General features: G+C 39.1%; 1 protein-coding gene across 7 annotated transcripts in view; it reads right to left on the reverse strand.

Annotated features, from left to right (window-relative positions):
- Window positions 1-15,969, reverse strand: part of ITGB6 (integrin subunit beta 6) — an 85,623-nt gene that overhangs the window by 66,765 nt on the left and 2,889 nt on the right. For 4 of the 7 annotated variants that reach the window (XM_008059352.1, XM_008059353.1, XM_008059356.1 and 1 more), the window contains 4 exons: window positions 13,798-14,002; window positions 12,949-13,195; window positions 2,699-2,864; window positions 1,301-1,462 (listed from right to left, as the gene is read on the reverse strand). In XM_008059352.1, the coding sequence (XP_008057543.1) occupies window positions 1,301-1,462; window positions 2,699-2,864; window positions 12,949-13,195; window positions 13,798-14,002 (780 nt within the window). The remainder of the gene's footprint in view (window positions 1-1,300; window positions 1,463-2,698; window positions 2,865-12,948; window positions 13,196-13,797; window positions 14,003-15,969) is intronic. The other 3 variants (XM_008059357.1, XM_008059354.1, XM_008059355.1) reach the window with 2 other exon arrangements.

Consider the following 15,969-nt stretch of genomic DNA (forward strand, 5'->3'; position numbering starts at 1 on the left):
ACAATAAATCAAAAAAATTAGCCAGGCGTGGTAGCACGTGCCTGTAGTTCCAGCTACTTGGAAGGCTAAGGTGGAAGGATTGCCGGAACCCAGCAGGTCGAGGCTGCAGTGGCCAGGAGCGGCCACTGCACTCCAGTCTGGGCGACAGAGTGAGACTCCAACTCAAAAAAATAAATAAATAAATAAAGCAGTGACCTGAGAAGGTCATACTTTTCTCCATTTAACACTTAGGAAAATAGATAAAGAGAATTTCACTTACTTCTTAAAATGGCAATGCTGTGGAAGTGTTTGCAGGAGAGAGAAAGAGAGTGAGAGGAGAGAGAGAGAGATACTCTCCCAGAGTTCTAAAATCAATTGTATCAATTGGAACACTATTCTCTAAAAACTCTTAAGTTCATAAATCACTAAATATGACCCCTTGATCCACTGTGTTCTACCACTGTGCTGTCAGGACACAGAGATAATAAACCAGTCCTGGCCCTGAGGAGTGCACAATAGAGGAAGACAGACAGATGTAAGCAAACACATTTCTATACAGAACTGTACAAGAAGACATCAGTTATGAGAGTGATGAGAAAGACGATTGCTCGGGATCCTAGTGGAGGTCAAAGAGGGCTCATGGAGGGGGGCAGTAATGATTGAGTTGGCTTTTAAAAGATAACGAAGAGTTTCTCAGCAGCCCAGGAGGGAAGAACATTTCAGGCAGAGGGAATAACATGTGCACAAGCATGGCAGCCTCTCGGTCTGTTCACAGAAAGCCGTTGGAGACATTGGATTCTGATGAGGATTGGAGGAGACCATATATATCAAAAGAGCTCGGAAAATTTTACCTGGCTTTAAAAAAGTCAGGTGTTGTTGTTGTTGTTGTTTTTGAATGTCACCAGCATTTTTTAAATGACAGAAAATAAGCCCCAACTGAATCGTACCTGGCTCGTTGTTTCCCATGGAGCCCCATGATCCACTAAGACAAGGTGTGATTAGGGACTACCATTCACAGCAACTCCCATGTGCCCTACCCCCATCACATACTTACCATGGTTGAGAACAGAATGAGCTGTTTGAGAAGTTGGAGGTCTGGAACTATGTGTATTACAGCAGATCCAAACTTTCCACATGTTCCCACCACCCACCTATGCTCCTATGGGAACCTCCAATGATGATGAGACTCGAGAGGGGCAATTTGTTCATCTCAATTGGAAAATGTATGCTGCTTTCACCATGTATGGGTTATCCCATGTATATTACACCAGTGGTTGCTTCATTCGCCTTCTGAAAACAGTACAGAGTGCAGGATACACACCAAGACAGTTGACATGGAGTATTCATTCTTGCTGTCCAAGTGACAGAGCCCGTCGTTAGGAATGACGATGCCTGCTAATTTGCTGTCCATTCCAAAATGAGAGTCAGCATCACTCACAAAGACCAGGAGGTGGAGGGAATCATTTCGCCAGCCGATTTTTTCCTACGGTGAGAAAGACACATTTGTGTCATGTTAGAGGGAAGCAGGCATTTATTGTGTGCAGATCAATTATGCTTGGACACATTTAGATTATAAAAAATATATTGCTAGTCTATCTATGTTAGCCCTTTTATCTATCGTGAGTTGATAATATTAATATATTAAAAACATGAAATTCTGTGACATTTGCTTTCTCCTGGGTAACATTTTCAGATGATTTATGCTTCAGAAAAAATTAGCTCCACTACAATCAGTATTCAGTTGATCTTGACTTTTACATAGTTAATTATTTTTACTGTCCAGCTTTCAATTCACCAGAAAAATGAGGAGAGGAGGAGGGGAAGGTCATTGATAATCCCAAATCCAAACTGAAGCAAAGCTAGTGAAAATGCAATACCAAATGGACTCAAAGTAAACCCGTTTCATTAAAATGTCACTGAACATTTAGGCACATGTTTCTTTTTCTAATGATGTCATCCAAATATAAGGATAAGAATTGCTTATCAAAGTATGGCCCCGATGTCCTGCTAATTAAGATTGTCTGTTGTCAGTGTCTAACAGCGCTCTCCCCTCTAATTAGTATTAGTCCAGGAACTAATTGGGTAAAAACTCATCCTGGCTGCTCCATCCTACCTTATCCCTTTCCTTCCTTCTCTAATTCCTCGCCCCTCCCAACTTCTAGGAGCTTCAGCTCTGTTCATTTCCTGATGTTTTCCAAGAAGGGCTGTTGCCTAAAGACAGGAGAATCATTTTCATGGATACTTGTCAGAGGTCAAGGAGTGTTTCTACAATGCTGTAGGGGCAGTACAACTTCTGATGCATCTTTTTTTTTGGTTCAAAACAATAGGTGATCACAGATGTAGGTGTATAGTGATTCAGGGCATTTTTATTTTTTCATTAATTTTCTCCCTTTGATATTTTTTTCACCATGGTTGATCCAAAAACTAATTAATTTGATCTTGGTCTTTGAAAATGAAGCACATATGACTATTGTTTCAACTAAATTTTCTCAACACCACAATTTTTTAAAGATTATTTAAATATTAGGCATAAAAACAGTCCCTATGTCACCATGATTTAATGAAAAATGTTGCATAAATTTTGTGCTTTAAAAAAAGTATCAAATACAGAAATATAGTGATTCAAAGAAAGAAAATTAGCTAAGCTTTTCAAAGAAGATTTGTTAATAAGAGATGAAATTTATGCTAACAGAGTGGGACGCTTCTCCCATCAGCATACCTTACACACGGCAGCTTGCATAATTGCATCAAATCCACCTTCAGGAGTGTCAATATTAGCAGAAATTTTCTGAATCTTCACAATTTCATTGAATCTTTCGGCATCATTGGTCAGTGGCAAAATGTGCTTGAATCCAAATGTAGGTAAGCAGAAGTATGGAATACTACTGCAAAAGTAAGATGTAAAAATTTTCTTGATAAGATACGATATATCACACAACTAGTGGATCTGATAGCTTACCAACATTTCCTTAAATGAAGATTAATTTTTCTAAAGAGTCTGACTGTAGTTCAGCTATGAATCGTTTTAAGGCTGTTGACAGCATCTCCCAGCCACTCCTTCCATCTTGACCATATTACTAACACTTATTTAGAGCTTACTGTGTGTCATGCATTGGCTAAAACTCAGATAACAGATAATCAGATGATCAGATTCCCCATGCCTCTGTGTGTGTGTGTGTGTGTGTGTGTGTGTGTGTGTAATCACGACTTTTTATTGCTGACCAACCAAAGTTACCACTAAGTTTACATGATGATAATTCCTTTGTATTCTGATACCTCAAGCTGTGATTAAGTATGAATCACTCTGTAGCAAAGCAAGAGAGGAACGTTTTTCCTCCTCTGCTCCCTCTTGTACTTCTAGCCCTGCCTGCCAAGGGCCCTGCAAATCATAGCAGGGCTCTTAGTTCTAAAGTCCAACTCTGTTATGATTGACTAGACTGTTGTGGACCAACCTAAAAATAAAGCCACCACTTAAAATGCCATGGTAGAATGAAATCTACACCAATGTCATTACAGTAGAATGAAAAGAGTTCATCATGAATTCAGCCACATCTTGTTCTGAATTAACTTGTTCTTGTACCAGTTACTAGTGGTATGTGAAGCTTTGGGGAAGTTACTCAACACTTCTGAGCTTTGAGTTATGTTAATAGGATAGCAGTATAAAGGAGAGTTTCTCAAAGTGAGGTTCCTGGACCAGCAGCATGAATATCACCTGGAAACTTGTTACAAATGCAAGATCTACCCGAGGCCTACTGAGTTAGCAATGCTTGGGGTGGGCTCAGTGATCTGTGTTATACCAGACCTTCTGGATGTATGCTAAAACTTAAGAACCATTGATGGGCCAGGTTCAGTGGCTCAGCGTGTAATCCCAGCACTTTGGGAGGCTGAGGCAAGTGGATTGCCTGAGCCCGCGGGTTGGAGGCCAGCCCGGGCAACTTGGCAAGACCTTGTCTCTACAATAAATATAAAAATAACTGGGCGTGGTAGCATGTGCCTATAGTTGCGGCTATTTGAAAGGTTGAGGCAGAAGGGATTGGCAGTAGCTGGAAACTGCTGGGGTGAGGGGCACATAATATTAATAGAAGTAACTGATTTCAAACCAGGCAAAGTTAGGACCAAGGTAAGCCCAAAGTTTACCTGAACAGTGACCACTTGTATACCTAATCCTGAATTGCACCCCACATTTTTAAAAATAAAATACATTATATATATGTTAAAAAAAAAAGAAAAGTAAACTGTGATGTGTCTTATGATGAAAAAATATATGTGTGAGATAAGCTACAATCAGGCATGAGTCATAGTGCTATTGTCTGAGAGTTCAATGTTTATAACTCCACAATATCTATTAAATAAGGTGTCTCTAAACAGAAACACGCACAAAATAAGGTTGTGTATTGATTGACTGATGAAAATGTGGTAACCAGAGGCTCACAGAAACCTAACACTAATTTCCTTAGGAACAATGGTCCAGTACTCAGTAATTCAGTACTTGGGGCAAGTTTACAGAACATGTCTACCATGAATAATGAGAATCAACTATGTATAAAAAATCAGAATGACTATGGATTCTTTTACACTGAAAAGGGAACCTCTCACTGAAACCAGAATGCTGGTGTCTGTGAGGGCAATAGTTTTCTTCCTGTCAGTAGACTTTCCTGAAAGCGGGACAGAATCTGATGCATCCCCAGGCTTCAGAACAAGGAGCGAGGAGGACCCCAGCGCTGAATGGCGCACCCCAAGATGTTCCAAGATGGCCATCTCCAGAATGCATGCTCTTGGTCACATCTTGTTCCTTCTCTGTCTGTGCCTGGCTTCTTCTGCTATCAAAAATTTGAAAAGCTCTAGCAGTCAATGAAACTAGAAACTTTAGAAGTGCTTTGGCTGAGGCTCTTGTATGGATGCGGCCCACACTTGCCTCTGTGATCTTTCTTTCTCTGCCCTCCCCTAATTCTCAGGCCTGCATACCCTTTCAGCTGTATCAAGACATCTCGTCTGTTGGGCCCAGTAGTTCGTTGTTTTCAGGTAACTTTTCATATTTCCTTTCTGATTCATTATGTTTAATTTTAACTCTCAGAAGCCTATCGTGTATCCGGTTGCACTGAAATTCCAAAGTGCTGACTACAGACAGTATCTATAGCAGAGCTGTTATGAGGCCTGAATGAGATAAAATATGCAAAGCACAAGCACAATGAGCTTTTCAAAGTAAATGCTTGATAAACATTAGTGTCACTTCTTACATAAATCATTTTATACAGTCTAGCACAGACCTGAGGATAGATAATGGATTTGGCTAATTATATTTCTTGAATCATGTTTTTTCCTAATTAAAATAATAGTGCAGGCTCATTGAAGAAAATTTGGGTTTTATATTAAAGTATTAAAAAATTAAAAATATAAATTGTAATAGTTGTCAGATGTATCATAGTTTATTCAATCATCTTTTTATTGCTGAATATTTATTTTGAAAATCTTTCTCTAATTAAACATATAATGATCCTTCTACATACGTATTTGCAAACTTTTCTATTTTTTTTCTTAAAGTCTTTGATGGAGATTGATGGTTTATCTTTTGAGCCATATTAGCAAACTCCTTTCTAAAAGTTTGTATCAGTTGTCATTTCTGATATTAGTGTATGATACTGCATCATTTAAAAAAAGTTGTACTAGGTGATTGGCAAAAAAATTGACTATCTTTGCTATTTTTGGTATTATTTTAAATTGTATTATATTACTACTAAGATTGGGCACTTGTTCATATTTACTGACATCTTGCATTTCTTCTCTTGTTAATTGCCAGTCTATAGCCTTTGCTTATTTTCTTATTCTGATTTAATGTTTAGAATTCTCTTTAAAATATTAGGCTTTTGTCTTTGTCGATTGTTTTTTAATTTTGTTTATGATGTTTTGGGATATAAACATAAACCTATTTATGCAGTCAAATGTTTGTCACCCTCAAAGATGAGATGTATTTTTGTGTGATATGAGGAAGAGGACTAATTTTTTTTTTTTTTTCAAAATGGTTAGGCTGGGCTCGGTAGCTCAGCCTGTAATCCCAACACTTTGGGAGGCCAAGGTGACTTGATTGCCTGAGCCCATGGGTTCAAGACCAACCTGGGCAAGTTGGTGAGATCTCATCTCTACAATAAATCCAAAACTTAGCCAGGTATGGTAGCACGCACCTGTAGTTCTGGCTACTTGGAAGACTGAAGTGGAAGGATCACGGGAGCCCAGCAGACCGATGCTGGGGTGGCCATGAGTGTGCCACTGCACTCCAGTCTGGGAGACATAGTGAGATTCCCAACTCAAAAAAAAAAAAGGTTGAACTGTTAAATCACAATAATTTAGCATTTATCCTATCTGCCCTTACAGTGTTTGACATAACTGTGGGTTGGTATGAAATGCATTAGATTTAGAATAAAGATTATAATGATATATATCAAAAGATTAACATCATCTTTTTCTGAATGACATTAGAAATAATTCTTTTTTTTTGAGTCAGAGTCTCACTCTGTTGCCCAGGCTAAAGTGCAGTGGCATGATCATGACCACTGCAGCCTCGACCTGATGGACTCAGGAGACCCTTCCTCCTCAGCCTTCCAAGTAGCCAGTGTGATCCACCATGATTGGCTAATTTTTATTTATTTATTTATTTTTAGAAAGCAGGATTTATTGAGAGGACAGAAAAGCTCCCAAAGTGGGAGGGGACCTAAGGGGGTTGCCCTAATTTTTAAATTTTATTGTAGAGATGAAGTCTTGCCAAGTTGCTCAGGCTGGTCTTGAACCACTGGGCTCAGGTAATCTTGCTTTGGCCTCCCAAAGTGTTGGAATTACAGGCGTGAACCATGCTCTGTTCCCAGTTTCTTCTTTTTGTCTGTATTTTCACATGGGCTTATTACTTTGTAATAAGAGACAACATAGCATACATATGTTTATGTGTGTGTATACACATAGGAAATCCACTTAAGCAATTCATAGCTCAGTTTCCTCTTTTGCAAACTACAACGAATTCCTCACTGTTGGCGTGACATTGAAAACAAAACACTGCCGGGCTCGGTGGCTCAGCCTGTAATCCTGTGACTTTGGGAAACTGAGGTGAGTGGATGGCCTGAGCCCGCGGGTTCGAGACCCGCCTGGGCAACTTGGCGAGACCTCATCTCTACAACAAATCAAAAAATCAGCTGGGCGTGGTAGTGCGCGCCTGTAGTTCCAGCTACCTGGAAGGCTGAGGCGGAAGGATTGCTGGAGCCCAGCAGGTTGAGGTTGTGGTGGCCGGGAGCGGCCACTGCACTCCAGTCTGGGCGACAGAGTGAGACTCCAACTCAAAAAAAAAAAAAAAAAGAAAAAAGAAAACAAAACACCAGAGCATATAAGAAATAATGTTTTAAAAAGTCTTCAAAATGTTTGATAAAGGAAGGTATTTTAACTTTTGTGCTATTAATTTTTTCTTTTTGAGTTGGAGTCTCACTCTGTCACTCAGGCTGGAGTGTAGTGGCACACTCATGGCCACCCAGTGTCAACCTGCTGGACTCCAGCGAGCCTTCTGCCTCAGCCTTCCAAGTAGCTGGAACTACAGGCACATGCTGCCATGTTTGGCTCATTTTTTATTTATTGTAGAGAGGAGGTCTCGCCAAGCTGCCTGGGTTGGTCTCGAACCCTCGGGCTCAGGTTATCTACTAGCTTCGGCTTTCCAAAATGCTGGGATTACAGGCTGAGCCACCAAGCCCAGCCTATTAAATATTTTTAAATGTACATTAAATTCATTTATAAAGATGAAGTGAAGAAACCGTGTTTTTGTTGTTGTATCTTAAACATCAGCAAAAGAAACCCTTTCAAAAAATGTAAACCACTTCAGCATTCTTACAGGGTGAAATAAATTTTTGTTCTCTCCATCCAATGAAAATAGAGAAAGCTACTCTAGAAAACATTAGCAATTAGATTAAAACAATGGACCTTCCTTCCTTCCTTCCTTGCTCTTTCTCTCTCTCCCTTCCTTCCCTTCCTCCCTCTCTTCCTCCTTCCTTTCCTTCTTTCCATTCTTTTTTGTTGAATCTGCGTCTTAATATGTTGCTCAGGCTGATCTCAAACTCATGGCCTTAACCAATCCTCCCACTTTAGCCTCCCAAAGTGAAAGTTCCAGGATTACAGGTGTGAGCTACTGAGTCCAGTCACTTTTTTTTTTTTTTTTAACAGAAAGCCATTTTTTTGTGAAAGAATGATTGAAAGCTAAACTATTATTCCAACTTGAGTATTTGGCAGGCATGTTCTTTAAAATGATCAGAACAAGACTGTTACTTCAAGGAAAACAATGGCCAACAGTTCTTGCCAATGACAAAATTTGTAGTAACTAGAAAAATAGAATTTTGGAAAAATTGCATCTGCTACCCAGAGTAACAATACTCCTAATACTTCCCAATACTTCAAGACCTATCTGATGAGAATGGTGGTGATATTAACAAATGTGCTTTTTTTGATATTGCATCATGAAATCTGAAAGATCTGCATAACTCAGTGAACCAGCATTTTTCGAAAGACAAAATCATTATATGTCAAAATTATACATTCGCTAAATATGTAAACCAATGGATTTTATGTAACAATAGGAAATGTTCATTGAAATTATTTCATACTCCTCATTGAAACTAACTTTTACCTGTCATCTAGTTTGAATGTAATATCAAAGAAAAGTGTCTATAGTCATTGGAAAAAGCTATTAAATGCTTTTCTCTCTTCTAACTATAGTTCTATATGAGGTTTGACTTTCTTCATGGAATCCAACAAAGAAAAGTTGCAACAGATTAAATGCAAAAGAAGATAAAAGAATCCAATTGCCTTAAGAGATTTGTAAAATTGTAAAACAGCATCACTCTGCTTTAAAGCAGAAGGCTTGCTAATTTTTGCTTTGTTTTGGAAATGTAGCAATTTTTCATAAAAACATAGTGGAGTAATAGGTGGTAGGTTTCCAAATGTAATTATTTAGTGAATCAGTAAATAACTATTTTACAATATTTCAATTTTTTTTTTTTAGTTGGAGTCTCACTCTGTCACCCAGGTTGGAGTGCACTGGTATGCTCACAGCCACCCCAGCGTCAATCAGCTGGGCTCAGGCGATCATTCCAACTCAGCCTTCCAAGTAGCTGAAACTACAGCGACACACTACCACACCTGGCTAATTTTTTAATTTTTATTGTAGAGATGAGGTCTTGCCAAGTTGTCCCGGCTGTTCTTGAACTGTGGGCTCAGGCAATCGGCTCACCTCAGCCTCCCAAAGTGCTGGTATTACAGGCTTGAGTCACCACATCCAGCCTCGATTTTACTTTCTAAGAAGGTGATTATTGATAAATATAACCCACACAAACAAAAACTTTTTGAGGAGTCTTAATATTTAGGAATGTAACAGAGTACTAAGATCTAAAAGCTTAAAGACTGCTAGATTAAAATAACTAGAGATAATTAAGTGTTCATGAGAAGAAGAAAATGAAAATCAAATTGTTTGAATGTATGTTTTGTTCTGAGCTCATTCAATTCTCACAACTACCCTAGGAGGTCAATGTTATTATCCCTATTTATGGGTAATGAGACTGAGCTCAAAGAGAGTAGTTGTTTATTCAAAGTTCTGGTTTAAACTCAGGTCTGAAAAACTCTATGCTGTTTCCTTTTATTCATTGCCTTCCTGCTAAAGAACATCTTATTCTATAATTATAGGGTTTAGTTTGATTGAAGAATTGACTTTTGTCTTGGAGTATATATGTGTGTGTGTGGTGGAGGGAGATAGTATATGGGCAGAGAAACTGAGAGAATTAGGGATACAATAGAAAAGGAAAACATATAATGTTGATCCTAAAAAAGAACTTCCTCTTTAAAACCTGAATGGTAAACTTTACCTAGAAGCATTTTTAAAAACACCTTTACAAAATAGACATATTGGCCCTTTCAAGTGATCAAACATGATCTTGGGGACCCTACATGCTGTACCCTGTGCAGTGCTCTTGTCTCCCTCTAACCACACTCTATTGTTGTTGAGAGTACCTACTACTGTATTTACCAAGAACTCATCACGGTCAGGCCTAACCCCAAATGCTCCTTTACCTCAACCAATGCTTACAACCACTATGCGTGATCAGTATTGCATTCCAAACCTACAAAGGAAAATACTGAAGTTTTGAGAAATAAAATGAAAGGTCACATTATGAATGAATGTATGAATCAAGGCCTAATCCAAGGTTGAGTCCAAAGTCTACATGCATTTAACCACCATGTAGTGCCATGTGCTCGCTTCCCCAAAGAACTTCAGCTCCTTGAAGGTTGGGTCCAGGTGTTTTTCTCCCAGATAACTCCATACCTAGCACAGTGTTTGGTACGTAGTTGGAGCTCAGTAAATTTTTGTTGCATGAGCAAATGAATAAATGAATGGATGGATGGATGAAATATAGTCAGAGCTAAACAAAGAGCCAAACTACTTTCATTTTCTAGAAGTCTGATTAAGGACAGGATCTAATTGTTAGTTCAAGAGGCTGGGCTTCCTGCTTAGCTGAGCCATCCAACCTTGTTAATTTTAACTGGTTCCTCTAGTAACATTCCACACTCATTCAATGTAGAAAGGAAAATCTGGCCTAATAAATAGTGCTGGAACAACTGGTTACCTGTATGGAAACCAGCTTCAGAAGAAAACATAGGCAAAATCTTTACCTTAAGGCAAGCAAAAATTTCTTAGGACAAAAAATATACTAGTAATGTGCTATAAAGAACTCTTATAGCACACTATTAAGAAGACAAACCATCTCATGTTTTTAAGTGAGCAAAAGTTTTGAAAAGATACTTCACAAAACAAGAATTAAGAATGGCAAATAAACACATGAAAAGATGCTCACCATCATTAAGGTAATGCAAATTAAAGCTACAATGAGATACCACTACACACCTCTTAGAATGGCTAAAATTAAAAAATGACAACACCAAGTGTTGGCAAGGATGGGGTATCTGGAACCTTCTCACAATCCTGAGAGAATTGTAAAATAGTACATTCATTTTGGAAAAGAGCTTGGTAGTTTCTTTAAAAATTAAAAGCACACCTATCACACGATTCAGCAATTCTAGTCTAGATATCTAAGAGAAATAAAAGTATATATCCATACAAAGACTTACATGCAAGTGATCATACCAGCATTTTCATGATAGCACCCCAAATTAGAAGAAACACAAATGTCCACCGTAAAAGAGTGCATAAAATGAAAGTAACAAGTCTATATAATAGACTATTAATTGAAACAAAAAGGAACACACTGCTGTTACATACAAAATCATGGGTAAAGCTTTAGAACATTACATTGAACAAAAGAAGCTAGACACAAAGGGTAGGTACTACATTATTCTATTTATATAAAATCCAAGAATTGGTGAAAACAATCTAAATTATAGAAAATGAAAAGTGAGGAAGTAAAATTGACTGTAATGGGGCATAAGGGCACTTTCTGAGGTGATGGAAACATTGCATCATGTTGTGGGTTTTGATTATAATGGCATATTCAATTAACAAAACTCACTAAACTCAACGTTTCTGATTTGTACAACTTATTGCATGTCACTTATACCTTCAAAAGAGGGAAGGGGAGACAGGTAGTGCCCTTTATTAATTGGCCCCTCTTTTCCTCCTCTCTTCCAGCCTGGAATGAATAAGTAATGTCTAGCACCCCAGCAGCCTTCTTCGACCATGAAGGAAAAATCCAAGCACAAATGATGGTGAAGCAGAGAGAAGAAAAAGGCCTAGATTCTTGTGTTTGTGGAGCTGCCATGCCAGTCTTTCTCTAGACCTTTATGTGAAAGAGAAAAAAAACAATTTCTTTCTTTTAAGCCACTGTGTCTTATACAAGCAGCCAAACACCATTCCTAAGGGTCACAATCAATGATAGACTCCTTTCATGGCTAAATTATTTTTGACTATGGATTCGAGTTGGTAATGACATTGAACTGTTTTTAAATGGCATCATAAAAGCTGTTTGTCTTTTATGGTGATTGATGCCTTGGATGTATACAAGTATTATAAGGTAATATATGTTTGGAAACTCATTTTGTATATACTAGATGTACAGTAGTAAAGGCCTTGGTTTTGGATCAAACCAGATGTTGGCACAGATCATCAGTGAATCATGTGGCCTTGGGCAAATTACTGACCTCTCAGAGCCTCTGTTACTTCCTTTGAGTGTAGGACTGATGAAACCTGCTTTAACTTGCTGTTATGATGAAGGCTGAGTAAGATCATGTATGCAAAACCTTCAACACAAGGCCTGGCAAGAGCAAGTGGTAGCCCCTTTTCAATAGAAGGATATTAAATAATTTGATTTTGAACATGTCATTGACTGTACAGGGAAGCCATCACAAAGCCATTCACCCTCAACCACCACCTGCATAATGATGTGGTTTTAATAGCTAATTATAGCATATTATAACAGAGTCACTGTCTCATTTACTCCTGAGTTTAATAGCATTGAAGTCTGCACAGGCCTTCTCCAAAGCAATAAGAGAAACCACATTCCCCAAAGTACGTCAGAGGAAGCTGCAAAAATTATTATTTTGGCAGACGTCATTGTTGTAGAGACAGACTTGGAGAAAGTGTAAGTTACTGTCAAATAATCTCAGAAAGTGGTGGTCACTGAGGACAGAATGTCTTTGAGGGGCTGGGCACAAGCCAATGGAACCTACAGTGAAAGACTTAGTCCCTTTGTCTGCATCACAAAAATCCCAGTTTGCCACGTCCTGAGCTACACAGGGAGGCAAGGACATGGCTAGAACCACGCTGTTAAGATGATCTCACCTTGGCTGCAAACAACCTAGGTCATTGGGAGAACTGCTAAGATCCAACTAGACGAGACGGAAATGCCAGGGAGTTAGCAAACTCCTGGCAAGCGCAGCTCAGAGTGGGGGTATCTCTGCAGAAAATCAGTGCACAAGGATGCCAGAGAATCATTTACTTACCTGCAAGGGTTGGCGATTTCTTCTGGTGTTGTTTTCATAAAGGGGGATACAGGTTTTTCTACAAAAGATCCAAAGCCCAGTCTAAAGTTGCTCGTTAATTTAGACATCTCCTTGGAAAGCCGGGAGCCCAGCTGTTTGATTGTGTTGAGGTCATCATCCATGGAGGCAGAGAGGTCCATGAGGTAATACAAATCCACTGGGTAATCCTCAGTCTGGCGGACATGCACTTGCAGCGTCTGTGCGCCACCTGCAAAGCCCCAGCAGAAAAGCAAATCCAGAAAAACACACTGAGATTTATTTGAAATTAGCCAATTGCTGGGTCAGCTGGCTATTTCATTTCAATAACAACTTACTGAAGATACATATGATTTCTTGAACTATGTGGTAGAGTTTGTAAATGAACAAGACCATGAATTCTTCCAGCAGGGAGTTTAGAACACCCGAAGGAGGAATAAGTTAGGATATTTTATATATCCTTGGGAGAACTAGCATCCATTTAGATGGAAGATAAGCTGAATTTTTTGTGTGTGGTTTTAGAAAAGGAGAACCAAATAAAGGAGGATTTAAATCTACATTACAACCCTTGCAGAAATATGAGGTAAGCCTTAGCAACATCTGAGCAATTCAAGTGCTTCTGTGAGAGAAGGCTTCTTTAGTAACACATTTGGAGTGCAAGGGACCAATGTGAAAAAAGAAAAGTGTTAGCTTAATGATTTTCTATTTCCTTAAGAAGGAAAAATTTGAATCACAGAAATAAAGATACGTAATATATTACGAGATATATTAGTGGAATAGAGTATCACCATATAAGACATTAGGTTAATTTACATGAACCAAATCATGACCTACCTGGTCTCAATTTAAGAATCAAGCTTTGAGGCGCAATCTGAACAATGTCAGAACTATTCTTCTGTCTGCCGACACTGAGAGGCTTATTTTTAAGTATTTCTACTTGGGAGACAGGGTTTTCGATGAAGTTTAATTGGCATCCTTTAGCTAAAAGATTTGCTGGGCTATCACACCTTTCACCAACTCCAGATGGATGGGTAAAATTCTAAAAAAAAAAAAAAAGAAAGAAGAAAAAAGAAAGAAAGCACAATGATGAGAAAAAAAGACAAATCTGAAATTCTTTATAGGATAACAGCAACTGAATTTTTTTTGCATGCTTTGCTAGTTAAGCATCTTGTCATACTAAGTATATCATATCCCTACATGACTGACACTGATTATAGGTCTAAAGTTAAGTTATAGGTGAATAAACAGAGAATTCTGCCAGTAAAATTCTGCATACAACTAGAGCCTCCTTTTAATTATATCCAACTGGATGCGCGTAACTTTTTTTTTTTTTAACTTGCTTCTTTACAGCTCCTCCCAGGACATGACCAGATCCTCAAAGTAGTTGAGTTCATAGAGTTGACTATTCTGTGAATTTATCCCTTCAGGATGCCCTGTAAGTTTGTAGAATCCTAGGACTGCCCAAACTGTCCAGTGTGTCTATTCTCAAATTCAGTGGCAAAGAGAGTTTTTCTGTTGATTTCTAAAGGGTGAGGATTGTCATATTTCCCTATGTAGTACTCTGTACCAGTTTTATGCATTGGTGCGCTACCCTTATGTTACAGCATTACTTCACTCATATTAACTTCTTGATAACTTTATTCTAGTTCAAGGTGTCTTAGAACGTTCTCTGAAATTTGGAGGTGAGGAAGGGGAGTGAAAAAGAAGATAATGGCCAGGCTAGGAGGCTCAGCCTGTAATCTCAGCACTTTGGGAGGCTGAGGCAAATGAATTGCCTGAGCCCGCAGGTTCTAGACCAGCCTGGGCAATTGGCAAGAGCTCCTCTCTACAATAAATAAAAAAATTAGCCTGGCGTGGTAGCACGCGTCTGTGGTTCCTGCTACTTGGAAGGCTGAGACGGACAGATCGCTGGAACCCGGCAGGTGCACGCTGGGGTGGCCGTGAACGTGCCACTGCACTCCAGCCAGGATGATGGAGTGAGACTCCAACTCGGAAAAAAAAAAAAAGAGGCCGGGCTTGGTGGCTCAGCCTGTAATCCCAGCACTTTGGGAGGCCAAGGCGAGTGGATTGCCTGTTTTTGTAGGTTCGAGACCAGTCCAGGCAACTTGGTGAGACCTCATCTCTACAATTAAAAAAAAAAAAAATTCGGGCGTGGTACCGCACACCTGCAGTTCCAGTTTCTTGAAAGGTTGAGGCGGAAGGATTGCCGGAGCTCAGCAGGTCGACGCTGGGGTGAGCGTGAGCGTGCCACTGCACTCTAGCCTGGGTGTCCAAGTGAGACTCCAATTCAAAAAAAGAAAAAGAAAAAATGATTTTTAAAAATCTGCTTCTGTGTAGGACACAGGAGTTTCCCAGCCCTCTTCAGATCCACCTGAATGGATCTGCAGGGTGGCAGAGAGATATAGTCTTTCCTAGCAGAGATGTGGCCACCCAGAACAGAGAGGTGGAGCCAAGAGATAAATACTTACCTTACCTGATAGCTATGGCTGTTCTAGAGCTGGCGAAGCACTAGACAAACTTGATGCCCATTGACTCTCATGCTTAGAGAGAACAAGTCAATTCTCATTTTTTTTTTTCTTGCGCCTTAGAATTCTAAGCCACTCGATTCCTAAAAGATCTAAAAATCGACCTCCCATAAGACTCCACAGTCCCCCTACTGGGAATATACCCAGAGGAACTCAAACCACTCTATAAAAAAAGATACCTGCACATGCATGTTTATTGCAGCATTATTCACAATAGCAATAACATGGAACCAACCATGTTGCCCATCAAAAGAGGACTGGATTTTTAAAAATGTGGTACATATACATGATGAAATATTAATCAGCCATAAAAAAGGACAAAATTACGAACTTCACAGCAACTTGGATGGACTTAAAGTCTATAACACTGAGTGACCTATCACAGAAACAAAGAACCAAGTGTCATGTGTTCTCACGCATAAGCGAACCTTGAACAACTATCGAAATACTATAAGAAAGGGATTGGCAGTAGAGGGAAACT

Source organism: Carlito syrichta, unplaced genomic scaffold (genome assembly GCF_000164805.1).
Source record: "Carlito syrichta isolate Samal-C Ts95f unplaced genomic scaffold, Tarsius_syrichta-2.0.1 Scaffold304002, whole genome shotgun sequence".
In the NCBI taxonomy this organism is placed as follows: Eukaryota; Metazoa; Chordata; class Mammalia; order Primates; family Tarsiidae; genus Carlito; species Carlito syrichta.